Source organism: Ctenopharyngodon idella, chromosome 17 (assembly GCF_019924925.1).
Source record: "Ctenopharyngodon idella isolate HZGC_01 chromosome 17, HZGC01, whole genome shotgun sequence".
NCBI classification, from domain to species: domain Eukaryota; kingdom Metazoa; phylum Chordata; class Actinopteri; order Cypriniformes; family Xenocyprididae; genus Ctenopharyngodon; species Ctenopharyngodon idella.
The window spans coordinates 31,418,607-31,445,452 of NC_067236.1; the positions used below are offsets into that span (position 1 = coordinate 31,418,607).

The 26,846-nt window shown below is 36.1% G+C and overlaps 1 protein-coding gene and 1 long non-coding RNA gene across 2 annotated transcripts; both read right to left on the reverse strand.

Annotated features, from left to right (window-relative positions):
* Positions 1-26,019, reverse strand: mthfd1b (methylenetetrahydrofolate dehydrogenase (NADP+ dependent) 1b). Its single transcript, XM_051868120.1, is given in 29 exon segments — positions 1-546; positions 640-748; positions 1,078-1,230; positions 1,325-1,432; positions 1,512-1,689; positions 3,519-3,619; positions 4,893-4,934; positions 5,205-5,344; positions 5,463-5,574; positions 5,754-5,822; positions 5,900-6,040; positions 6,871-6,947; positions 7,166-7,268; positions 7,392-7,466; positions 7,605-7,712; positions 7,799-7,845; positions 8,080-8,119; positions 8,121-8,217; positions 8,343-8,516; positions 8,602-8,699; positions 8,831-8,958; positions 9,651-9,762; positions 10,782-10,918; positions 15,215-15,315; positions 15,444-15,580; positions 15,682-15,735; positions 18,342-18,401; positions 22,538-22,622; positions 25,851-26,019. Coding segments are annotated over 28 exon segments (2,805 nt in total). The 5' UTR covers positions 25,889-26,019; the 3' UTR covers positions 1-546; positions 640-658.
* LOC127498601 (uncharacterized) lies at positions 11,850-15,204 on the reverse strand. The gene is made up of 2 exons (XR_007925921.1): positions 14,502-15,204; positions 11,850-12,706 (listed from the first exon to the last, which is right to left on the reverse strand). It is a non-coding gene; the product is annotated as an uncharacterized LOC127498601 (long non-coding RNA).
* Positions 26,020-26,846: the final 827 nt, after the last annotated feature.

Below are 26,846 nucleotides of genomic sequence, written 5' to 3' on the forward strand. Positions count from 1 at the left end.
TGGAGACTTATTGTGAAGTTTATTGCTTCTCAGAGTCTCAAATCAAAAGCTGGCATTACAGACACAGATGAGATTGATTGTATCTGAGGCTCAGTCACAAGTTTTTCACACAATATTCAAACAGAATCTGACAATCTTTCAGTATACAGAAGCTCACTTACTCTTATTTGGCACTTGACAAGAATTAAACTGTAGCCAGAAACTTTAGAGACAAAATATAGTTCTTAACTGAAATAACACAAGTGTTCAAAATGTTTAGAAATGACAATTAATAAAAAAAAGTCTTTAACCACTTACAAAAACACCTGGACCAGAGCATAGCATGGACAGATTTATTTTGTGCTCCAGTACAGTAGCAAAAATATTTATTAGAAATAGATTTTCATTAGGAAACTGGACAAATGTAATAGATCAGAATAGATCGAAAGTTAATGACAACACATCTGTTCTGTTAGAAACACAAACAACCAACAAACTCTGATCTGAGAGGATGGAAGACTTTAGTCCACTGGAAGGAATGCTACGTGGACCGCCACAAACTGTAATCTTAAACATGAAAATTAATAATTACAACTGTATTAAAAGATGTACCATTTTATGGATGCAATTTGTTACATTTAATGACAGATCTTTACATACCCCAATAAAAATGCCTCATTTAAAAGAGTCCAACAACCTCTCCACTCTCAGTGTCAAGATCAATGTCATAGAAACACGGCCGAGTAGGAAGGCCTGGGATAGTCGGCATCTGCGTAAAATGAGGAACATTTCATTTACATGGTACCGATCACATTATTACTGCCGTTTTTACATAATTACAAATTATACCTGGAATGAATGAATATATAAATAAATAAAAGTTATTTAAACAATCATGAAAATCCTGAAAAAAAAAAAAAAAATTATATTATATTACATATATATATATATATATATATATATACATATATATATATATATATATATATATATATATATATATATATATATATATATATATATATATATAGCCTACTTCTTATTATTATTTAAAAATAGCTGTATATTGTGTAAAAATGTCCATATTATACTACTTACTGTGCCAACCAATGGGTAGAGAAAGCCTGCCCCTACACTGGCACGAATGTCACGAATGGGAAGAACAAATCCAGTGGGGACACCTTTCTTTTCAGCATCATGTGACAGAGACAGATGAGTTTTTGCCATGCATATGGGTAGACTTGAAAAACCCTTGAGGGAGACAAAAAAGCAGTTTAAACATAATGGCAATCTCATGTTTAAGGATCTCTAATGAGACACAAAAATCCCTCTCCGATATTCATACCTGTTTGCTATACAGGTCCACCTTCTGCTGGGCCTCTGGGAGAAGTTCAATGTCATCTGCACCGTAGATCTTCTGCGCGATAATTCTTATCTTGTCTGCAATGGGTAACTGTAAGATAACAACAGAAATGAATAAGCAAATGGTGTGTCAATGCTAATGCTATAACACCAACATTCTTATTTTTTACCTTAATGTCATAAAGAAATTTGAAGCTGCTGGGTGAGTCTGCAGCTTTTTGTACTGCTCTAGCCAGATCTACAGCGCCAGCGCCACCATCAGCCCAATGAGAGCAAGGCACAGCATCAAATGCTCCTGCCTCTTTGGCTAGTTTACAGATCAGATCCAGTTCAGCCTTTGTGTCTGTCCTGCAAAATGAGACAACAAGATTCAGTTTGACATCATATTAGCTATACAGCAGTTTGATTTACATTGTCAGCACAAAAAAATAAAACCCATAATTCCTAAATAATACTTGATGATATTCAACATCGAGAAGCTTTACTCAAAAAAATGAATCTAGTCACAGTCAAACATGCTGTTGGCTTAATGGTACATTTAAACATGATAGAGATTAATTATGTATGGCCTTTAATCACATATTTACTGAGAGCAATGTTTTAATTGTGTGATATCATGTGCAATCAGATGTATTTGCATTGCCATTGCGTCTTAAAAATCCTGACATCTGCCCATCTTGACATTCACAGGAGACATAACAAAATGTCTATTTCATATACAATTAGTTCTTTTGAGTCTAATCAATGAAGGTTGTGTGTAAGCTTGTTTCCGCCAATTAATAAAAAAAATAAAAGGTATAATTGCAACTTTTTCTCTCACAATTCTGACTTTTTTTCCTCGCAATTGAGTTTACATCTTGTAATACTGACCTTTTCTCTAAGAACTGCATGATATAAACTCGCAATTGCAAGTTATAAAGTCAGAATTGCGAGATATAAACACAATTATGACTTTTTTCTCAGAATTGAGATTCATAAAGTCAGAATTGCAAGATATAAACTCACAATTCTGGAAAAAAAAAAAAAAAAAAAAAAAGTATTTTTCCCAAAGAACTGGACTTTATATCTCGCAATTCTGAGGAAAAAAAGTTAAATTGTGAGGTAAAAAGTCACAATTACCTTCGTTACATTTTTTTAGTGGTGAAAACAAGCTTCCATAAGGTTGATCTGGTTCACAACACCAAACTGATTCAATCACGAATCAGACAGATCTGGTTCTCAATGACCCAGTGATCCCGTTACAGCAGTAAACGGCCTACTGAAGGTAAACATTCAGTCAACATTTAATTTTTTTTTTTTTTTTTGTTACACAAATTGTATTGTTTCAGAAGCCCTATTTTTGGGTTAGCTAGAGCTGCATGAATAATAGACTGCAAACTCGATTCAAACACCCATGAAATCTTATTCCTAAATGACAATGATTCACCTGTGTTTATTAAACCTTTGACAAAATCATACCAGAACATTCAAATCTGTGTTAATAGTTCGGATATAAACACTGATGTCTACGGCAGCAAATCACCTTTTGAAATGAACTTGATGCTTCAAACAACGATTGTATACACTGCATCATTATGCATCACTAGGCGGCGACAAGTCATTGAATAATTCATTCAAAATGCTGATTCATCCAGTAATGAAACAACTGAAGTATTTATAAGTGAGTCATTGAATCATTCAATCAAACTGATTTTTAAAAAAATATTTCATTCAAATGAATTAAGCATTTTTAAATAGACTGCAGCAATTCACGTTTTGTCAGAACCTGTAATAAATTACAGGTTATTTTTTGGTTTAGTTGTCTGTACAGAATCATGGGAGAATCGTGATCTCTGTTTGAAACAAAGAAATCATGATTCTCAATTTAAACAGAATCGTGCAGCTCTATGGTAGTTCAAGTATGAAAAATGTGTCTTGAGAAACTCTGTATAGCTATTTTTAATGCAAGAAGGTGTCCTGTGTGTTATTAGGGAAAAAAAACAACAACACATTTTTCAAACATCTCTGTCCATTGTAAACTATTATAGAACTGTGACCAGCTATTAGATACACTAATAGCTATATTAATAGATAGCTTTGGGAATATCAAAAGACACTATATATGCTCCATCATAAGACTGATATATTGATCTTAAATATCTGTACGGTATGGATTTCATTAGCAGGAGCAGTCTTACTTGAAAGCATTGACAGCTACAACTACAGGAACTCCAAAAAGCTGAGCATTCTCCACTTGTTTCCTCATGTTACTACAGCCGGCCTCCAGCAGCGCCAGATTCTGTAAGAGTTCAAAACACTGTCATCAGAACCACAGCAAGTTTTGACGTTTACTCTAATGTTAGCATTCAGAACAGTTCTAGTGATTTCTCTTAGTTATAGTTTAATTAGATTATATGGACAAGTGCGAGCGGGGCGATGGTCCATAAAGGAAAGAAGGGCGTACGGCATTAGAACACCACCAGGGTGAGTAAATGATGACTTCATTTTCATTTTAGGGTAAACTTTAATGTCAATAATCCAATGTTCTGGAATGACTCCCGTGATTCGCTCTCATATTTTAAATGTGGCTGCCTCTCTCAAAACTTTACAGTGTGTATGTGGCCTTTCAGTAATCCCTTTAGTGGTACATTGGGGAAAAGAATTTCATTTTTAAGCAGATAAATGAATGGACAAACAGCTGTGTAACTTACAGCTATAAAAAAAATAAAAATAAAATAATAATATATATATATATATATCTCTCACCATTTGGTATGGAGTGAGCATTATGAACAAAATCACACCATGAGTAAATTTATATCATAGGGTAAGGGTATTTACCGATCAATAAGTTTAGAACACCTCCATTTTTCCAATTTTTATTGAAATTTCTGAAGTTTAATGTTAAGATTAAAGCATAATAATTGATAGAATTGTTGTTTAATAAAAATGTAAATTAATTAAGAATAGGTATAACAGCCCAACACATCTACATCCACTTGAACTGCTTAAGCTTCCATAACTAAATGGAGGTGTTGTAAAAATGTTGACCAGTAGTGTACATCGCAATATAGTCATCTTTTCTTGGAAATTTTATCCAAATAGGTTATAAATCTGCATACATATAGACCGACCAAACATACAGTAGGGTTTTGAACAACCTCACCATAAGTCCTTTTTCTCTGCATAACTTCATTAAAGCTTGCAAATGAAGACTAGAAATAATTATTTTTTATTTAATGACAAAATAGCAATTTATACAAGTCATAATCAGGCATGTGCCTTTGGCAGCTATGATGCCTGGTTACTGGATTAAATTTATCCTAGGTTTCTTTTTTGAAGACTCACAGCTTTATTGATTGATACTGGACTGATGGGATCAAGCTATCTCTGTGACAGAAATTTCATCTGCAATCCAGTGCTTTATTATAGGTTATTGACTGAACTCATTAATGAAAGTGACTCTTTTTCCAGCTACTCAAATCCCCACTGTAAATACTGACACATTTCAAAAGACTGCTTTATCTACAAGATCACAGACCAGCAGAAAAACATGGAAAATCTTACGGTACCTCTTCAATATATTCTTTCGGCAGTGGCGCACCTGCAGTGACCTATAGAAAAGATACAATACAATGTACATTAATAACTCCCTGTGCAATGTATGTACAAGAGGTGAGGCAAAATGTCAAACAGCATGAAACTAAATCCCTAATTAAGATGAATCTTTTGTTTCGAATCAGTGGTTCTGAGTGTGTATCAAACTGCCAAAGTCATGCCCCCCCAGTCACTTAATGACAGAAATTTCATTTTTAGGTGAACTAAACCTTTAAATGTTTATTTTCTCTCCCACTATACAGTAAAGGAGTTAATGTCAGACTCACCGTTGGTCCACCTCCATGCATCTTCAGTGCTCGAACTGTGGCAACCAAGACCACAACATGAGGCTTGAGACCAGAGTAACGACACTTGATGTTGAAAAATTTCTCCATCCCAATATCTGCTCCAAAACCTGCTTCTGTGACTGTCAGAATACAACTAGAGTAAATCCATGCTGATGGGATACATGACACCCAAACAAAGAATTGACTGTTTCTTTGCAAATACCACTGGCTCTTCTCAGATTTTAAATTCTTACTTACCCACAAATCCCTGAGGTCCAACTAGTTTCAGAGCAATTTTATCAGCCAAGATTGATGAGTTTCCATGCGCAATGTTTGCAAAAGGTCCAGCATGAACAAACACAGGGTTTCCCTAAACAAATGTTCATATAACAGCTTAAGACACAACTCAAAGTCACAAAAAACAGCTGCAGAACTGAGAGGATTTGAGCATGAAGTAGAGAAAATGTATCTATGAAGCCTTCAAGGCCTGTGTAGCTCTAGGTGATTAACTTGAATATAGTACTCACAACCCAGCACAACTCCTCTTACCTCTAGTGTCTGCATGAGGTTGGGCTTGATGGCATCTCGCATGAGTACTGTCAGAGCTCCACATACTCCCTGAGACACAAACATTACACAATCAAAACATTTACACATTTTAATTTGAGATAAAATTAGACGTGACAGCAGCGCACCAAATCCTCTGTGGTGACGGGCTGACCACTGCGGCTGGTGGCCACCACCATTTTTGCAAGTCTCTGCTTCATGTCCTCCAGACTGGTGGTGAGAGCTAAAACTGCCATAATCTCACTGGCCACAGTGATGTCAAACTGGGCCTGCAAAACAAAACATCACAAAATAAGTTAACCTGGCCTGGTTTGCTAACAGAATAAGTGAAATGTTCATCATTTTCTTGTCATTACAATTGATGTTCTGCCCATTTCAAACTTATCTAGCATCATTCATTGTGTTTACAAAAAAAATGACTGTCATTAGGTAGTTACATGGCTCACTTAGGAAAGAATTAAAAGTTAAACTATAATACCTTGTGAGCTATTAACTCAGCTGAGTTATTAAATCTTTTGTTTTGAATCAGTGGTTCAGAGTGCCAAAATCATGTGATTTCAGTAAACGAGGCTTGTTACGTCATAAGTGTTTTGCAACTTCAATAATTCACTTGACTTTGGCAGTTCGATACGCGCTCTGAACCACTGATTTGAAAAAAAATTCATAAAGCTTCGAAGCTTCATGAAGCAGTGTTTTGAAATCGGCCATCACTAGATATTGTGGAAAAATTTTGTTATTTTTGGCGCACAAAAAGTATTCTCGTCGCTTTATAATATTAAAGTTAAACCACTGTAGCCACATGAACTGTTTTAAATATGTCTTTAGCAGCTTTCTGGGCATTGAAAAAGGGAGTGTTATTGCTGTCTATGGAGGCCTCACTGAGTCATCAGATTTTATCAAAAATATCTTAATTTGTGTTCTGAAGATGAACGAAGGTCTTACTGGTGTGGAACGACATGAGGGTGAGTAATTAATGACAGTATTTTCATTTTGGGGTGAACTAACCCTTTAAATAAAAAATTAGAATTTAGTTTTCAGCCATTTTGACAGCCCTTATTCATCAGTATATTAAGCATTAGGTCATGTGTGTGATGCTCACAGTTCTGGTAAAGCCCTTCTCAGTTGGAGACTGGCCAATGGTGATTTTTCTCAGAAAACGATCATTTGTGTCCAGCACTGTAATAAATCAAAAAAAGATTTACATTTCACCTAAATGTGTATATACATGTATGGTACACATTCATTATGTTTGGTAACACCATCAAAGCTAATAGAAATCTACTAAAATGTTCTAGTTTTGAAGGTGCATTCAGTTTGAAATTCATTTTAGCTTATTCATCTCTATAGCATAAATTGTAAGAACAAAGAAAACAACAATACACATTCTATCGCACCTCGCTGCCATGTGACGCACTCAGGGTCGATGTCCAGCCTGACGAAGCGTGTGATTTCCTCCTCTGTTAATGTGCTGGGGTCTGTTTTCTTTATGCCTAGTTTCTGTAGGTATAAGAACATCAAATATATTACATTACAGAAAGCAAATGCAAGAGCAAATCTAAGGTAAAGCTTAGTTTTAGGGAGGGGGTTATGAAATGACACACACACAAACAATATTCTTACTTCAAGTCTGTTGATCTGAACTGGGGAAAACTTCCTCTGACCTCCAGTCAAGGGTACCAAGCGATTAAAGAGAGCCTAGTGGAGTGACAGAATGATATTTAACTGTTGATTTGGACTTTCACAGCACACTTGAATTGCATATCTACTCAGTATTAATTCATCTTAGCCACATAAGGTCAGTGATCAAATTATTTGAAAGAAGACCGATATTACCTTATCAGACTGGGTGGCTTCATGAAAGATACGAGCATCAACTGCAGCTGCTACAAGGTTATTGGCTGCTGTGATTGCATGAATGTCACCAGTCAGATGAAGATTGAACTAAAAGGAAAAGACCATCAGTGAACACATGATTGCATACATCTTTATTAAACAACCAAGCAGCTGACAAAACAAAAAAAAAATACCTCTTCCATGGGAATGACTTGAGAGTAGCCCCCACCAGCAGCACCACCTATTGAGGTAGAAATTTAATGTTTCATAATTGCTCTCACTGCTATGCAAACTGACAAAAAAAAAAAAACCATCATGACTGCACAGGAAACTCACTTTCTTTGCCATGTGGTACTATAAATCAAACGCTTGATACACAAAACTTGGTTTATCATTTTTACACATTTTTGACCAAACTTCAGCCTCAGTGGTAACCAACTGGTGTATGACTGTATGTCTTATCAGCATGACTTACCTTTGATGCCAAACGTTGGGCCTTGTGATGGCTGGCGCACAGGCTGCAAATGCATTAAGTTTGAGATGAGCCCCGAGTGCTTGAACCAACCCTATTGTAGTTGTGCTCTTTCCTTCACCCAGAGGAGTTGGAGTGATACTACATTAAACAAAACGGTTACTTCTTTGCACAAGTATCAAATTCTCCAACCCTATACATGCCTATAAAATGTGAATTTGATTTTCATCTCCAAGTATAACATAAATAAAGAAAAAATAAATTACCCAGTAACAACCACATATTTGCCATCAGGTTGAGCCTGCAGTCGATCAATTGTTTTCAGTTGGACTTTGGCCTTGGTCCTGCCATAGAGCTCAACTTCATCCGAAAAAAGACCAATCTCCTTAGCAAGACACTCGATGGGTTTAGGTACACAGGAGCGAGAGATGGCAACATCACTGCATGACGAAGACATACAAATTAGCTATTAAAATGACAAGAACAAAAAGTCAGAAGTAAAATGATGATAAAATTGCATCTAACCTTGGAACTGGTCTTTGCAGGTTGAGTTTGGTGTAATTTATATTCCACTTCCCAGGTTCCTGGGCTTGAAGGAAGTGCTTGGCACTCAGAACTGTGTTCTGTGAAATTAAAAGCAAACACTGAATTTTCTAAGAATCATAATAAAGACATGCTACTTCACTTCACTGTCACAAAAACAAACAAACAACCATAACAGATGTGTTCTCCTTGAGAAACAGGAATCATGTACCTGCATGAGCATGGCTACAGTCATTGGGCCGACTCCTCCAGGCACAGGTGTAATAAACGCAGCCTGATCTTTGGCTGAGTCGAAGTGAACGTCTCCAACAACTCTCTTTCCACTAGCTCTGCTGCTGTCTGAGATCAAATTTAAGCAATTAAGTGATTGTTTCTGAACCATGGATTTTACAAGTTTGCCTAAATACTAGCGCGCATTTCGGACAATCCTCACAAGTCTGACATCTGAGACTTACGAATTCTGACAAAAAGAAGAAAATCTTTATAAATATAATAGGGTTTCAGCACCTTTTGATGCTTGGACTACTAATAATACTGAAGAAAAATCACAACATCATCGTCATGGTACTACTTCAAACATTTGTCGAGATATTTAAGTGGTGTCTGTCATAAAAAGCATGTTTTTGAGAAAAATATTTTAAACAACTTTCAAGTACTTTTTGCAATTACATGCATTTTTTTCCTCACATTTCAAATACGTTTTACAGTATCTTTCAACATACTGTCCATTTATTGAACACATGTTCTATGTTGCTCCAAAGTTGTTGTTTTAATTTTGGTTTTGCGCATACAAGATATGTATATATAATTGATCATCAATTTAATAAAAACTCAAATATCAATATTCCTGAAAAATTTGAAATCACTAATTAATTCCTTGGGACCATTTAAACTACGGGAATTGTAGACCAACTGAAAAAAATAATATTATATTGTAAATGAACTGAAAACATAGTAGACTCCCACTGAAAAAGACCTGCATTAAAGTGCATCTGTCACACACACACACACACACACACACACACACACACCTGTGATGGTGTTAATCCCGCAGTCAATGACCACTGCACCATTCTTCAGCCATTCTCCACGAACCATCTCTGCTTTACCAATCCCAGTCACCAGGATGTCTGCCTTTCCCACCTACAACACACACCAATGGGTGCACAAACAACATTTATCATGATTCAAGCAGTTTGAGAAGCGGATTAATTTTACAACAGTTAATAAGTATGTACTTACAAAAATTTTATAATATAATATATTATCTTAAAAAGACAAATGAAATTGTCTCTTCATTTTAAGTGGACAGCAATGTCTGAAAAATGCAACCTGAAAATGTTTTATTGTGGCCTATAAAAGTTAAATAAACATTTAATGATCTATAAGTGTTTCAAAAATTTCTATATTTCTATTTATATAAGACCATACTGTCTTACACAAATAAACTAGATCGATGCATTTATTATTCAAAGGGATGGAATCTGATAGAAAAAATTAGGCTTAAAAGATTTCTTATCTTGTGGCTCCCTCTAGTAGAGGGATTTGAAATGGCTGGTAAAACAAATTGAATTTTAGAATTTTATTCAAAAAGCATTGCATTTAGCAGATGTACTGTAGGTTAACTCGTAAAAATGGGCGTTGTCTGACCAGTTAATTTAAATATCTTTGCAATGTTTTGACAAATCTAAATTCTTTTGCTAACTTTTTGCCAGCACTGTCCCCCGCTGTTGTATGCCTATTATGGTAAAGATCGGACGAACGGCCAAGGAGGAGTTAAAAAAAAAAAGAAGGTTTTTAGGAAAATTCAAAATGGAGGAAAAACTGTATAGACAGAAATTAAATCACAGCTTGGTCCTCTAATAATCCTGACCAAATAAAAAAAAAAGCTGTCAATATGCATCTTTGATTAATCTGTTGCCATATTCATAACCAGACTGATGCAAGCCACATAAAACTAAAGTTTCAGTTGTCACATAAGCCACTTGATACAGAATTTCATGACTTTTTTCCATGTCTTTTTTCATAGTTTTGATACTTTAGTATTCTAAAATGTGAACAGTGTGTGTGTGGATTTTGATTAGCTAATACAATTTTTTTCCCTTCAAGTTTTTTGCTAAAAAAAAATAAAAAAGTGGAAATAATGCTCCAGAGCTCTTTACCTCAGAGGCCAGGTCTGCAGTCTTTGAATGACAAGTTGTTACAGTTGCATGATTCCACAGGAGAAGGTCATGCATTGGTGCACCAACAATCTTACTGCGGCCAATTACCACAGCTCTTTTTCCTGCCACAGACACTCCTAAACACAAGACATCGAGGAAATGCAAATCATGAATAATCACCATTTAAAACTTATAATTCAAGTTCATTTAAGGTAGATGAATAGTTCAACCAAAAATTATTTAAGCGCACATCCTTATAGCACCACACCTTAGACTGAGACGTTACTTCAAAAGTTTTTGAGATGTACCAAAACTTTTTTTAACAGGTTCAATAAACAAAACTTTGACATGGATAAAACTATGTGTACTGTATCTAGTGATCCAATATTATGATTTAATGTAAATGCTGTCTGAAAATTAATGTCTAGACAGCTTGTATTTACAGTTGACGACACACATATTGAATGAAAACACTATCATAAGTAAACAGTAAACAGAAATCTGTATCCTTGCACACAGGAATCCAGAAATACACACAACAGTCACATTAAATCAGAAATATGATCCATCATGCACACATCAATCCAAACATATCCACACACCGGCTCTTCCTCGAGATGTCTGCCTGAAGTCTTAAGAAAGCAAATAATTTAGAGCAGGGTTTTCAAATGTTTTGATGCCAAGTACCCCCAAATATAACTATCCCTTTGCAAAAGACCAAATTCATAAAATAAAAAGGCAGCTATATATATTTTAAGGCTCATTTATACTGTTGAAGCAAATAGCGTGATATTATAATATAGCATGTCTAAAAAAAAAAAATAATAATAATAATAATTGGCATTTATGTACACTGTAAAACTGAACAGTGAAATTAATGAAATGAAATGAGTTCGTTTCACTCAAATAATAATCAAAGTTCATTGTACTTAATAGAAAAAAAGTTGCATGAACTCAAAATTTGATTGTAGTAAATTGAACTTAATATGATTGAGTTGCAGTAGATTTAATTCCCAGCATGCTTTGTTTGGTTGACGCATTTTGTTTAAAAGGAAAACAGTATACAGTTTTTATAGAAATTTTCGATTTATTAACTTTCATTAAACATATTCATTAAAGTACACAAATTAGGCACTACTAACTAACAGTATATCAAATATTATTTAGCCTTAGCTGCAAACTTCAAAGCTTTCATTCACATTTCGTCTTAAACTCCCAGCTGCTGCAACAATGGCATCTTTGGCCTTTTTCTTGTCATCAGTTGTCTTGACAGAGTGATATGGCTGTTTGTTGCGTTTTTCTTTTTCTCTGAGGAGAGCTCTGTACCTCTAGTTGGAGAGTTTTACATTTCTGCATTAACTGGACTCTCCTTGGTGTTCCTGGAGTAGAGCTGAGTGTCTGACACCTGTATGGCCTTCAGGTTGTATTTCACTGCTTGATAGGATTCATATGTCTCTACATTGAGGCTGTCTGGCAACTTTTGGAGGCAAGGAAAAATTTGATGATTTCCCCGTGCATCTGGATCCAAGCAAAATGTCCTGAGAGTGGCAGCTTTACTTGAAGATCACCTGCACAGCTAATGTAGGCCTGGATTACAGTCATTCTGTAAGTCTTGGTCACAGGTGGTCCCTGTCGGTTTGGTCCAAAATAGCTGAGGCCTCAAAGCCAACAAAAGGTTTGGACAGATAGGACTCTTGTGACTTCAGGTTGAGCAACTTAATCTTCGGCCTAGGCAGATTATTCCCCTTGCTGTCAGTCAGGTATTCTGGCTTGATAAAGCAGGATAAAATCCACCTCATGAGTCTCTCTTGAGCTCATGAACCCTTGGATCTTTAGATTGAAACAGCAAAACATTGCTTGAGCAATGGAAAGACCTTCGAGTAGAAATGAAGCTCAGCGAGGGTTTTCTTGCCCTCTAGCAACACCTGTCAAAACATGGAAAATATTTTATCACTGTATAAAGTACATCATTGTTGTCACAGAGTAAACACATTTTAAAAGTTTTAGGGCATTTTTCTTACCTTCCTGCAAATCCTGACTTCTCTCATATTACACTACTTTGTAAACTTTGTAAGTTTTTATACCAGTTAACCAACTCCTTCCACAACTCTTTTATTCAACTCCTGCCTGCTTCTTGTACATCCCCCATTTTGTAGTGTGGCATTGACATTATCTTCATATGTACTCTTATTTTTCCTGTCCAAGAAGGCAAAGTAAAACATAACTAACGCATCCTACATGCGCAATGTTTCCAGACTGACATCCAAAACTGAACTGAGCCCCTCATCCCAGAGCAGGAGTCTATAAGAATGGACACCAAATTATCCCATGGGAGAGGCATCCATTCAAAAAGCCCATCCAGTGCACTGAACAGAGACTCTGATGTGAGTCCCAGTGCTGCAAGGTGTTGTACAGCCATACTTTTATTCTTCTGGGACCAGTAGCTAACAAGCACACCTACATAATACCCTACAGAGTTTGTCTTGCTAGTGGCCTCCTCAATGTTGAGGGAGTATGGAACACTTCTTATCTGGTTCTGCCCTCTGGGGTCTCCACTACAACTAGTGTTTGAGGGCGAGTCAAAGTAGACGTTCACGGTAGAGGTCTTCACAGGTCCACTTGGATCCGAAAACCCGAGGTCCGTCCCAAGGGGGTTCGGGTCTAAAACTTCGACTAGTGCCTTGGACACAGGTCGGGTTTGGTATTAGTGGCCTCGGGTCTCAGGTAATTTGAAATAAATGTGCTTTCCGTGAAAGGACCCGAGAAAACCCGAATAATAAACTTTAATCATGGTCAGGTGAATAAAGTTATTTACCAAAAGTTAGAAAAAAAAAACCAAATGTTTGTAACCTCGCACACAGAAATCCATCTTATAGCCGAGGTCAATCAGGAAAAGCCACTCGCTTCATTACGCTGTGTGTTCATGCACAGCTTTTCTTTTTTATGTGCAGAAACCCTTCGTCGGAGATGTGGTCAATAGTTGAAGACAACACTAGCGAATCCATGATTTATCAGGCTATCGATTTCATTTTTATCAAGCTATCACATTTTTTTTCTAATCCACTGGTCATTATTGAAAGCTGAACTCAGAAATAACTTGCATCAGGCAGGCAATAATATAAAGTATAACTAAACAAATAAATGAAAGTAATGGACCAGCAGCCAAATCAGTCAGTCGGACACTGGAATTTTTCCTGACTGACTGCGGGGCTGCAGGCTGTGCACACGTCAATGCCGTTTACGGCAAAAATAGGCTAAATGTTGTCGGGTCAGATCGGACTCGGGTCTAATTTTATCGGGTCAGGTACAGATTTTAGGACCCGAGAAGACCTGTAGTTCACGGGCAGCCAATGAAAACCATAGGCTGGCATTATGCAAATTTGTAACATTGTTACAAAGGTTTGCTGGAATTGCTGATGACTTGTTTTAGCTGTTCAGAACTGATTCTTTTAGGATCTCTTTGATCTTTAAAACTTTACAGACCTTTTACATTCACAAACAGCTATACTACACACTGTGTGAAAGGTAATATTTAAAAAAGTACCTTAAGTTTTTAGTGTTTTATTACTTACACTGTCATATCTGTTGCAGTTGCTCACTGACGTGAAAATGACTTAATAAAAATTACATTAGATGTTTTTATGAGTACCAATCCATCTATGTTTGGTGTCTATTTTTCACAGAATCTCTAGATTCATTAATAAGATAAAGATGACTTACCTGAATTATGTGCATGGCATAAAACGTAGAAAGCACCAAGGATCCAATTGGCCGGTTGGATGACCGTACGCGCACCCCAAAATCCCTGTATTTATGCAATTTACACGGGTCATCCCAACGAGGTCAGAAAATATGGAAATCACATCCCTGGTAAGTCTATATTAAAGCATATAACATCTGTTTATGTTGTGTTGACCAAAAATGTTGTCATTACTTGGAACATTGATGGATATTTCCACTGTGTTATCAAATTTATATTTGAAATTAATTTTGTGAGGAGAACTGTTGAAGAAAATTGAACTGAACCCAAATTTTAGGATCATGGTAAAGGTGAGACATTCTTATGGTGATTGTAAGAATGATTAATGCATGTTGATGTCACAGTAATGTGTCTTGAATACAAAAATTAATTTTCGTAAAGTCCTATGTTTCTCTTTCTCATTTTCTTTTTGCAGTTATCGTCTGAGTAGACATATTTCATTATGTCTTTAATGATTTAATGAATTATGTTTGACAGGGAACGTATCTCCACAGCAGTTCTTAAATCCTAAGACTAGAATCTTTTTTAAACACAGACCGTAAACAGACCAAGCGCAACTGGAACAAACCCGGGCCGTTTGGGCATGATCAGTTGTCGCGACTAAATTACATTTATAATCGGCCTGACAGCTGTGTAGTGTGTTTCTGGATTTAGTCTGAGGTGTCCAACTCACCTGTTTGTTTGATGAGCTCCATACATCCATTAGGAGTACAAGGGATAAAACAGTCTCCAAGATCACCTCTTGCCAGTTTCCCTGCATTTATACTCGTCAAACTGAAGCAAGCAAACAAACAGACATCAAAACAGTTTACATTATTTCATGGAGCAGAATACAATTTGTTGAATAATTTGTTGTATAATTTAATAGCATAATGGTAAGGACTGCATTATATTTTCTGTACCCATCAACATCTTTCTCTGGAGCCACAGCGTTGATAATCCTTTCTGTATTGATAGTGTGGATGGAGTCGAGGGGCAGCTGGACTATGAGCCCATGAACTTTGGAGTTCTCATTGACTTCAATTATACTGCGCATAACCTTCAGAATGTGTAACACTCAATCATAAATAACAAAATCTGAATCACCGGTTAATGAACACAAAACAGACATTAATCACTGCTTCGGGTGATCTGCCCTACCTCATTTTCATTTGCAGTCCGTGGAAGTTTCACATGTACAGCATTGATCCCGATCTAAAAATCACGACCGTAATAGTCATTAAAGTGGTCCTGAACTGCATTTTTTATCATCATTTTACAATGTTCCCATATAATGTAGGTCAGATTTTTTTTTTTTTTTTTTTTTTTTTCCCCATCAAAAGCAAAAGTTTTCTACCCTGTTTTTAACACTCTGGTTTGAACACTCAGTTTATGTTTCCTTTAAGACTTCAGTGTGAATGCCCATTGCTATGATTGGACAACATCTTTGCATATGAAATAAGTATTATACACATGGAACTGGTGAAACTGGATCATTATTGTAGCTGCTGCGTTAAACTAATTGTGGAAAGTGTGGATTACGGCGCTCTGTTTAAAGTACATCTACTCCATCAAAGGTTTCTTTTAACAACCTGTTTTTGGGGGGTCTATGGGTGGGTAAATGTATGGGCTTTTTCAGATCTTTCGCCACAAGACCACGCTGTGAGTGTATGTTAGAAATCAGGACTGGAGAGAGAATATTCTGCTTAGTACGTCAAACCAAACTTGGGTCTTCAGCCAACAAAGTTTAAATTCCGTCTGGTTAGCGCTTCCCATAATGTTTAGATGTTAAGTCAGTAGGTGGAGAGTAGCCAGTCTTTTGTGGTTGTTCGACTGCATTCGACCACATGAGCATCTACACTACAAAAGCAATCCAGTTAAATGCATTTTAGACTATCTCTGGAAGTGGTTGAAAGTGGACATGCTCAATGTTTCAGACCCCGTTTACACCTGTATTTAATGTTGCCACTTGTGCTCCGATTGACCAAAAAGCATCTTAATAGCAGGTGTAAGTGGGCCCAAGTTTCTCTGTGCCTCCTGCACAAGTATGGACAAACTGAGACTCTTTAGTGCCTGACCATGTCAGTAGGGCATAATTTTTTGTAATCTTTTGTTCTTCCATTTCACAGTGGATTCTTTTGTAAAACGTCATAATTGAACAAAAGTTTTGCAAACAGACTTTTATTGAAAAAATGGGCCCACTATATCGGTGATATACATTTTTATATATAAAGACTCATGTGGTCAGCGTTCTGTGACAATCTCAAATTTTTCTCATATTTACAGTAGGTCTACACTTTGTTGGTTATAATAGGAGCATCTGTGAGATTGTGATTTCACACAGAACAAAACTTACTATTGCATTCATGTATTCAACACTGGCTACAATGCTAAGTGCTGCGCATTGTTAAAAGGAATCTTTTATGGAGCAGATGTAAATACAATACTGTAATCCAAATCTTCCGTGATTAGTTAACCACAGCAGCTGTAATCATAATCACAGTTCCACATGTATATGTAAATATTGTACACAATCTGAAGTCTTAAAGGAGACGTAGCCCTTTAAAATTAGTGGGTAAGAAACAGGGTAGAAAATACCAATTTATTTCTAAATTATGACTGTAAAATCTAACATTATAAATGATGTCCATTTTTCATGTATTAACATTATAAATAGGGATAGGTATTGATATTGGTAAAGAAATATATATTGGTATATTTCACAATTAGATTCCTTTCAAATTACATTAATGTTTTTCTATTAAAACAACAGCATAAAAGTATGTATTGTCAAACAAGGGTTATGTAAGTGCATTTATTCAGCAACCACAATCGCAAACAATATAGCTGAGATCCATGTTTGTCCATGTGTCATCACTGAGAAGGTATGATCGCAGATTTAGTTTGCAGAAAACAGTGCAAGAGGCTCGTGATGGAACACAGTCTGAATGAACGACACTTTCATTTAAGCAGGATATTTCAAAGGAGATCGCTAAACTCCAGCTTATTTGTTTGTCAGTGTTTCAAATCATCAGCTGTGCTTCCACAGTGTAGAGAGAGCGTGTGCACATGATTGCCAGATGCAAAGATCAAGTAAAACACCAGGCACTTTTAACTGAAAAGCTCTGATTGAGGGATTTAAGCTCGTGACATCTGGCAAACACAAGCATGAAAGCTCAGTACAGGATTGTACAGTAGTCTGTAAGATTTTCTCTTTTTTTCCCCCGACAAAATAAAGAGATTTTAGTAAAGTTTTAATTTTTTAACTACATTTTAGTCTTGTCTATTTTCATCAACGATACTGCATGTTACTATAGTCACAGTTATCACTTAACAACCTTGGTGTCATCCTGTCTTAGTCATGGGAAAAAAAGGTCGTTGATGAACAGTTTTCATCATACTTTTCATTAACGAAATTATCACCCACCCTCACCCCACCTACAACCCCTCAGAGGAGGGTTTTTTTTTTTTTTTTTTTTTTTTTTTTAAATGGGGCGCATCTGGCTCTGTCCTGGACTAATGATGAAATCCAGTCTATGCTGACCTACAATCTGTCTGGTCCATAGACAGTCCTGAAACTTAGTGTTACTGAGGACAACTGCTTAATGATCGTGGTGAGATGATGTGACCTTGTGTTAATTCAGTAATTCAGTAGAAACTGCACAAAGCTATTGCAATTTATTGGATGGGAGGTGCACTACAAATGTTTAGTGAAGATTTGTTCATGCATTTTCTGAGACAGCACAAATGAAAAGATAATTTCTTGAGATTTAAGAATCTTTAAGCACAGACACCTATACACTGTGTTGATGTGGCTTTACCTCAGCAGCAGCTTTCAGCTTCATGCTAATGTACAAGTTTGAGTCCTCTCTGTCTCCCACCTATAACAGACAAAAAAAATAAAAAAAATAATCAACATTCAAACAAGTAGACCAAAAACAGTTTTTTAAAACTTTCATGCATTTTCAGTGATTTCTTTGGTTTTCTCCTTTTGTGTTTTTCTAGTATGAAGCTTTTAGTATGAACCCACAGCAATGCACATTTTATATGTCTCCCTTACTAAACACACTTGATTCAGGTCATCAGCTTGTTGAACTGAACTCAGAATGTCAGATTGTATCCGGCTAGTTATTGGGGTAGGGAAAGGTAATGGAACATATGTGCAATCTCAGTTGGGTTTTTCCATCCAACTATTTTTATGCGCATGAGCCACTTTGTAGCTGCATTTCTTTCACTTCCTTTTTTATACACTTAACATTGTTTGTTTGTTTGTTTATTTATATAGCACAGTTTAATACAACATTGGTTGTCCAAAGTGCTTCACAATCCCAGAAAGCTAAAGAAAAAAACAAAAACAAATAAAAAACAGGTAAATGGTTACCTGGCCACCATCCTGGCCAGGTAAACAGGGGCTAAATTGTGAATGGCCTTAAAAACAAGTACGAGAATCTTATAAATAATTCTGTAATGTACTGGCAGCCACTTTAGTGAAATTAATAACGGAGTAACAGAGTCATATTTTTTTGCAGACTTGATCATTCTCGCTGCTGCGTTTTGGATTTTCTGTAGACGCATTAGCGCTCTACCATCAACTCCATAAAAAAGGGAGTTGCAATAATCCATTCGAGAAAAAACCATAGCTGAAATTGCCTTCTCAAGATCTGATAAAGAAAGAAATGGTTTAGCCTTTGCTAACAAACGTGGATTGAAAAAACATGATCTAACAACTGTGTTTATTTGACTATCCATCTTTAACTCACTATCCAAAACAAACCCCAGGTTTTTCACCTTGGTTTTAGTAGAGCCAGATAAGGTAGTTGAATTTAAGTACTGAACGACTTTGTGCTTTCTAGTGCCAAACACAATAGCCTTGGTTTTATTTTCATTATGCTTCAAAAAATTTACAGCCATCCAGTCCTTGACCTCCTGTAAACATGCCAAAAGAACATCAAATGAGTTTGAACGCAACTCTCTCTGCGTATCATCAGCATAGCAATGAAACGATACTTTATATTTTCTAAAAATAGCCCCCAAGGGTAACACATAAAGGGAAAAAAGTACTGGAGCGAGAATCGACCCTTGTGGAATTCCCCAGGGAAGATGTACTCTTGATGAATGGCAGTTCCCACTGCTAACTGAGAAAGATCTGTCCATGAGCTAGGATTCAAACCATTTCAGCACATTGCCTTTTAGGCCGACCCAGTGTTCCAGACGCTTGATTAAAATCTCGTGATCCACCATATCGAACGCTGCACTAAGATCAAGCAGAATTAGAATAACATTTTCGCCATTGTCCATTGACAGCAAAATGTCATCTAACACTTTAACAAGCACTGTCTCAGTACTATGGCAAGACTTGAAGCCAGATTGAAAGGCACATCTATTGCATTCAGAGTAATGTGGGCTCGTAACTGTTTAAAAACTACTTTTTCTAAAACCTTTGCTAAAAAAGCTAAGTTTGAAACGGGTCTAAAATTATTAGGATCCTCTATTGCCAGATTGGCCTCTTTAACAATGGAAAAACAGTAGCATGCTTAAAGACCGCTGGACAAATGCCCTGACTGAGGCATTTGTTAATAAGAGGCAGCACAGTGGTCCCTACACTATCAAAAATCTGTTTGAAAGGGCACGGTGGCATAACATCCCCTTTAGATTAAGAGGGTTTAAGATGTGCCACAACATCTGGGTAATAGGATGAAATTCACCCCATTCTGTGCTGCAAGGCACAGCCGGGTCTGCAGAATGAGCCACAAAGCACTTTTGGTATTTTTGACTGCAAGTCGACAATCTTCCCATAAAAGAATTTAAGTAAATCTTTACAACTTAAAATGACGGGATCTGGAACCCTATTTTGAACAGGGTTAATGACTGAATTTATAGTCTTTTAGGCTTATTCAATTTTAGGCTTATTTGCATTTCGAGTAATAACATCAGAATAATATTTGTGTTTTTCATCTCTAGAAGCCTTCTGAAATGTCAATAGAGAATCTCTAATATAATAGCAAGTTATTAACAACATTATCGCTATTATACTCAATATTCCTGAACACAGTACATGTACACAGGTCATTACATATCTTTCAGTGTTGTATGAGATGGGGGATCACCCAAATGAGGTGCCAGATCAGATTTCGGAGGTTCCGAAGCTGGTTTGTTCTGGCACAAATTAAGCCTTGCCCTTGACGAAGTGACCCGATGGTCACTTCAAGGAAGTAATTTCATTGTTTATGGTCAAGTGACCCAGGATGATGAGTCCTCGCAATTTATTTTAAAGCTAGATGGTGGGAGAGTTTGAGTAAATGTCAAAACTGAATAATTCAAGTTGTTTTGTTTTGATATATTACACACATTTTCTTAATTCATTTCTTATGACGTTGAAATTTCATAGCTAAGAAATGTTTCATAGTATGTTAAGTAAAGTTTCGAGCAGAGAGGGAACATAAAACATTTTTCATAAACTTAATTATAAAAAGTATATTTATTTGCAACAATTATATAAAAAGCAATGATCCTGTTGTAAAAACAGCTAATGGGGTGATGGACAATGCGCTGCGTTGACAAGGTAACATTCCAGTTGAACATGATGAGAAAATGACATTGTCTTTCTTTGATCCCTTTGCCAAGTGCATTCCAAACATTCCTACATTATGGCACGCCAGTGCCCTGCTCCATCCAAAGTACTTACTTCAACGGCTCTGCCTTCTGGAGTGAGTATATGGATGATTAATCAATTCTGATTGGAATTCACCCAAAATATGCAGTGCTGTGGGTCCCTAGGACCAGGATTAAAAAACTAATCAAAGTCTTCAGGATTACTTGAAAAATGACAAGACGGGTGTGTTTGATTTGGGCTGGAAAACTTACAGGACAGTGGTCCTCTAAGAACAGTGCTGCCCATTCCAGTTCTAACATTATAAGAGGACAGTTTAAAGATGACTGAAAATATCCCCTTCGTTAAAAGTTAATACAATCTCATTAAATCACAGACCAATAAAGTGGCAAAGCAAAATTGCCAATAGGCAACCAACTTTTTATTCTGAGATTTCTAAGATTATAAATTTGAAAGAGCAAAATATCAAACACAATCAAAATAAAACAGCAAAATCACTCATTTCAAAAGAAAGTTTGTCTCATTTATTCATTGCTCAAGTGCAAAATAAAACTACTACCATCATTTCACCAGTACTTCCCCCTGTAGGCAATAATTTTATCCCTTAGAACTCATCTTTAAAGATCAAAATGACACATTTCAGTGTTTTTTTTCCTGTGAAAATTTCTTCATGCCTTAAAATATCTTGAATGTAACTCTACACCCTTGCTTCATTTCGTATACACGGATCCATGAATGTGCAAATTAGCCCCGCCTCCACTCAATCACACCAGCTCAGACTACCTGATCCACTTGGTCAACTGTAGTAAACGCCACACAATGGTAAGTGGAAATATTGGTTTAATTCAGCCATATATGTTTGAACCAGAAACTGAAGAAGAAGAGCGACTTATAAAGGGCTATCTACAAGTCAATCTCTTGTATTGTCGGACACATAATAGTAATTGATATGATTAGCATTTGGCTTGACTACATAATCGAACAGCTAATAATGTGTTGCTAATATTACACAAACCAATGTTTACATTCACCATCTCAGAATCAGACAGCTGCCTTCTAAAAATCCTTAGATACGCTTTGAACAACACAAAAAAGCCCCGTCCTGCACGTTGACGGGATTGGTTACATGTTTGTGACGGCAGGAAACAGGCGGTTTCTAACCATGTTTTTGAGACTGTCTTTGGTGCACTGCAGTTTTAAGGAGTAAATACTCAGCAATGGTGTTGACTGATGAATTGGCCATAAACGACATTAAAAACTTTTCACCACAGGGGGTCTTTAACCCAACTGGGGTCTGAGGTGTTTTCTGTTTTGTGGTTTTGTTTTGTTTTGTGGTTAGTGAAAAAATATAGGCTATATTTTCACTGTGTCATTCAACATTTAAACAGGTAGCTTGTTACCACCAACCTGTAACACCACAAGGCCTGGTTTGAAATTGGGATGAGTCTTCGTCATGCCTTCCACCTCCTTCTTCAGCCTCTCTCTGACCTGACTGGAGAAACATAAGGATTCAAAATGAGTTATTCAAGCCACTGCACAACAAAAGCAAGCTATACAGCCCTACATATACTAGATATACATATTACTTTGGAACTGCAATTGCATATATAATGCTGTGACATTAATGAAATGAAGCAAGCCTTTTTCATACAAGTACATTTGAACTGTTGTCATAAGCAGTTGATGTAGTAGTGAACACGGTGCAGGCTTCTGTGTTTACGCCAGAGCGCCTGTCTCATCATTGGCCGGCTCCATTTAAAGGAGTAAACAAAGTTTAAAAACTAAACAAAAATTCCTGCATACCATTTGAATATGAAATGACATGAATTTATCCATTTTAATGTGTTTGAAAGACAAAAACCTTCCAAAGACAGTGATACATGGTTAAATCACTTAGTGATAAGTCAAATAAAAATTAATGTTTGGCAGGACTTCATTATGTAGGCTAATGTTTCAACGTTGAGAAAACAATTCTTAAAACGGAATTAAAATTAAAAAATTAAATTAAACCGTCATCCCTTACTCACCATCAAGTTGTTCCAAACCTATATTTCTTCTATTGAACACAAAATAAGATATTTTAAAGAATGTTGGTAATCAAACATTTGACGATAGCCAATGACTTCTATAGTAGGAAAAAAAATACTATGAAAAGTCAATGGCTACTGTCAACCAACATTCTTTAAAACATCTTCTTTTGTGTTCAACAGAAGAAAGAAACTCATACAGGTTTGGAACAACTTGAGGGTGAGTAGATGATGACAAAATTTTCATTTTTGGGTGAACTATCCCTTTAAAAGTGAAATAATTTCTGTAAATCCAATGATCAAATGCTGTGTGTGTCTCAGTTTTCAGTGATAGGCACATGACCTGCAGCTGGTCTGTGTGTCTAATTGCACAAACCTGGAGGACCTTCTGAACATATACTGTATAAGTAGTAGTCTTTAAGAAAGGAACATTTAAAAGAAAGAAATAGTAGGGAAAATCAATTAATTATTAATAATTTACTGCCATTCTGAGAATAATCTAAATACAAGTACTTAATTTTTGGAATCCGATTACATAACCCAAATTACATGTAATCAGTTTCTACCCAGCTGTATTTTATTTACAACTCTTCCCACCTAATGCCCGTGTGACTTTTCCATTTTTCACACCGTGTTCATTTAGGCCAGAGGAGAACTGGTCTCTTGATTGAGCCTGACTTCTCCCAAGATTTATTTCTTCATTTCAGTCACCTGATGGAGTTTGGGTTCCTTGTCATTATCACCTTTGGCTTGCTTAGTTGGGACACTTAATATCTGACACTGCACTGACACTATTGAATGAGAACAAAACGTGAAATGGATTGAGTTGAATAAATGACTCTACGGTCTTCTGCTGTATAGCTGAATCTGTTATTTACCTGTTTATTATTGTGAAGCTGCTTTGAAACAATTTCTATTGTATAAAGCAGTATAAAAATAAAGGTGACTTGACTTATTACATTAATAGAAAGACAGTTAATACAAAGATTTTTAACATAAACAATTTTTTCAAAATTCATTTTAATTGTATTTTCATGCAGAGACCGGAAGAAGGGGGACCGGAATTGAATCTAGAGACCATTTTCCTGGGGATCCACTGACCAGAATGTAATTTAGACCATCTCATTCTAGCGTTTAATGACTGTGTTTACATGTGCACCAATAATGTGATTATTTCCAACAATAAGAGTAAGGACGTAAATGCTGTAAGATGTTTAGATGACGCAAGCACACTTTTTCACTCCAGTTTAAATGCAATTTTCATTTTTCTGATGGTTCACATACCTCAATGCACAGAACATATGATGAACTCACATACAGTAGGTGTGTTATAGCAACATGAACTCAGTTCCTTCAGCACCCCAAAAATGCACATGTGCACTTTGGTCAGAGTGGAATAGATGCGATTAAAGTGTTTACATGCAGATTAAAATCTGCCTATATACACCACATTTTACAATGATTATGGTAGTTACGATTATGAGCTTAATTTGTTCAAAGTATTGTGTTTACATGAGCTAAATTGAATCACAATATTTCCTAAATCTCATTATAATCACATTATGAGGATGCATGTAAACATAGTGAAGGTTGAGGAGGACTCAAGCCTAGAAGACGCAGAAGGGACTAGTCTTCTAGGATGCAACTCAAATTATAAATCATTATTGTAAGCTTTCCATTGTTAATCAGGATAAGGCAGGGGTGTCCAGACTTGGTCCTGTCCTGCAGAGTTTTGCTCCAACCAGCTCCAAAACACCTGTCTGTAAGTTTCTAGTATGCCTAGTTTGACTTTGATTAGGCTGGTTCAGGTGTGTTTAATTGGGGTTGGAGATGAACTCTGCAGGACAGTGGCCCTCCAGGACAGAGTTTGGACAGCCCTGGGATAAGGCAAGGTTACCATTTTGAACAAATTTTTTTATGTACTTGCACAATATTTGATTTTTGTTAAATTTTAACCAAATGAAAAAAAAAAAAAAAAAAAAAAACTTCTGTAGACAACTAAATTTGGCTGCCATTTTTGCTTGAATGCTCACTTTTCAGTCCAGGAAATACATTTTTATTTTAATTTTGTACCTTAAAATTGTTTAAAAGTAGCATACATGTTAAAATTAGAGTACAAAATGTAAATTACAAGGCTAGTTAGGCATATAGGATACACCTCTGTGAGTACTCTAGACTGAACCTATTATATAATGTTAGCTAAATTAAAATAAGCCATAAGGGTAAATAAGAGACATTTTATAAGCTATAAAAAACATTCATGTGTGTAATGCAAGTTAACTAAATGGCTGATTATTTACTGACTGTGCCATTCTTTCAGGAATAATAAGGGTCAGTTGGAGATCATGTGATGTTTGGTCTGCTTAAATGCATTAAGATCTAATAGTATACGATCTGTACACCTTTTGAGCGTGTCCTGATTTACTTAACAAGCTACTCTTTCTGACTGTAACATCATCGATAAATGCGATCAATGAAAACCTGCAGTGCATTTCTCAAGAGTTCAGAGTTCAATTCGTGACAAAAATCCTATGCAAAAACCCTTAAAACAACACAGATGTGAAACAGGCACTCTCTAAAATATTTTTGCTTTCTAATTCACACAAGTAACGTTACGCGTGAACATAAAACATCGAAATGGTTTTATAGCTTTATCAAGGTAACATGAAAAATGTTAAAAGAAAATAGCTTACGCTGAGATGGTTTTCCCGCAGATGATTTGGGCTGGCATCGTGAGATTTCAAGTTCTTGAAAGTGAGATGAAGTTGTGTTCAACAGTTTACGCTGTTAACTGAGAGCACGTGCTGAACTCTTCTTCTACTTCTGTGTTGAGCTCTGTGTCTGTCTGAAGTTACGAAATAAATCCGCCCCTCAGTTTGTGAATATGATCAAGTGCGTAAATTTACGTCAATGATGTAGGTGTAGCTGTCTGCACCAATCAACATTTCTCTTTTTTTTTTTTTTTTGTCTGCTGAAATAAGAGTGGAACTTTTTCTTTACTGTTATTTACCAATGAACATTATTTATTTATTTATTTAACCTACCAAGCAAAAAACAGACATCTATTAAAAAGGTGGAAGATGGTCTATTAGAATTTTAAGATGTCAACAAGTCATGCTATACGTACTAAAATAAAAAAAGAAATATGTGAAAAGTATAAACTGAAAAGTTGAAGAGGGGGATGGGGGGGTTACATGGATAGACATTTGATCTATGAAGTGATGATAAGATCAGTTTTTCATTATGCCCATGTCGAAATGCTTTGTTAACAACATTAAAATGATAAGAGAGAACAAAACAGAGCACTCAGGATTTGTCTAGGAGCAGTTAAATCAACACACACACACACACACACACACACAAATACAAATGCCTTGGAGTTTGCACAGGTATTGTCCTTGGCATAGTTTGAGGAGTTATGATAGAAATCATATTGCATGCAAGGTAATAAATCCCCATGCAGATATGTGCCTATATGGATTATCCTAGAATTTTAAAGAGGTTTAGATATACTAGAGAGAAAAAAAAGGAAATAGGAGGAAATGTTTATCATTAAATACTGTGTAAGTAAACACATTCAGAACAGATTTTATGCCAGAGTCCAAAATACACAAAAGCAATGAAGTACTTGAAGTACCCCATCTGAAGTAATGATATAATGTTAATATACCAATTAACTTGAACCACCA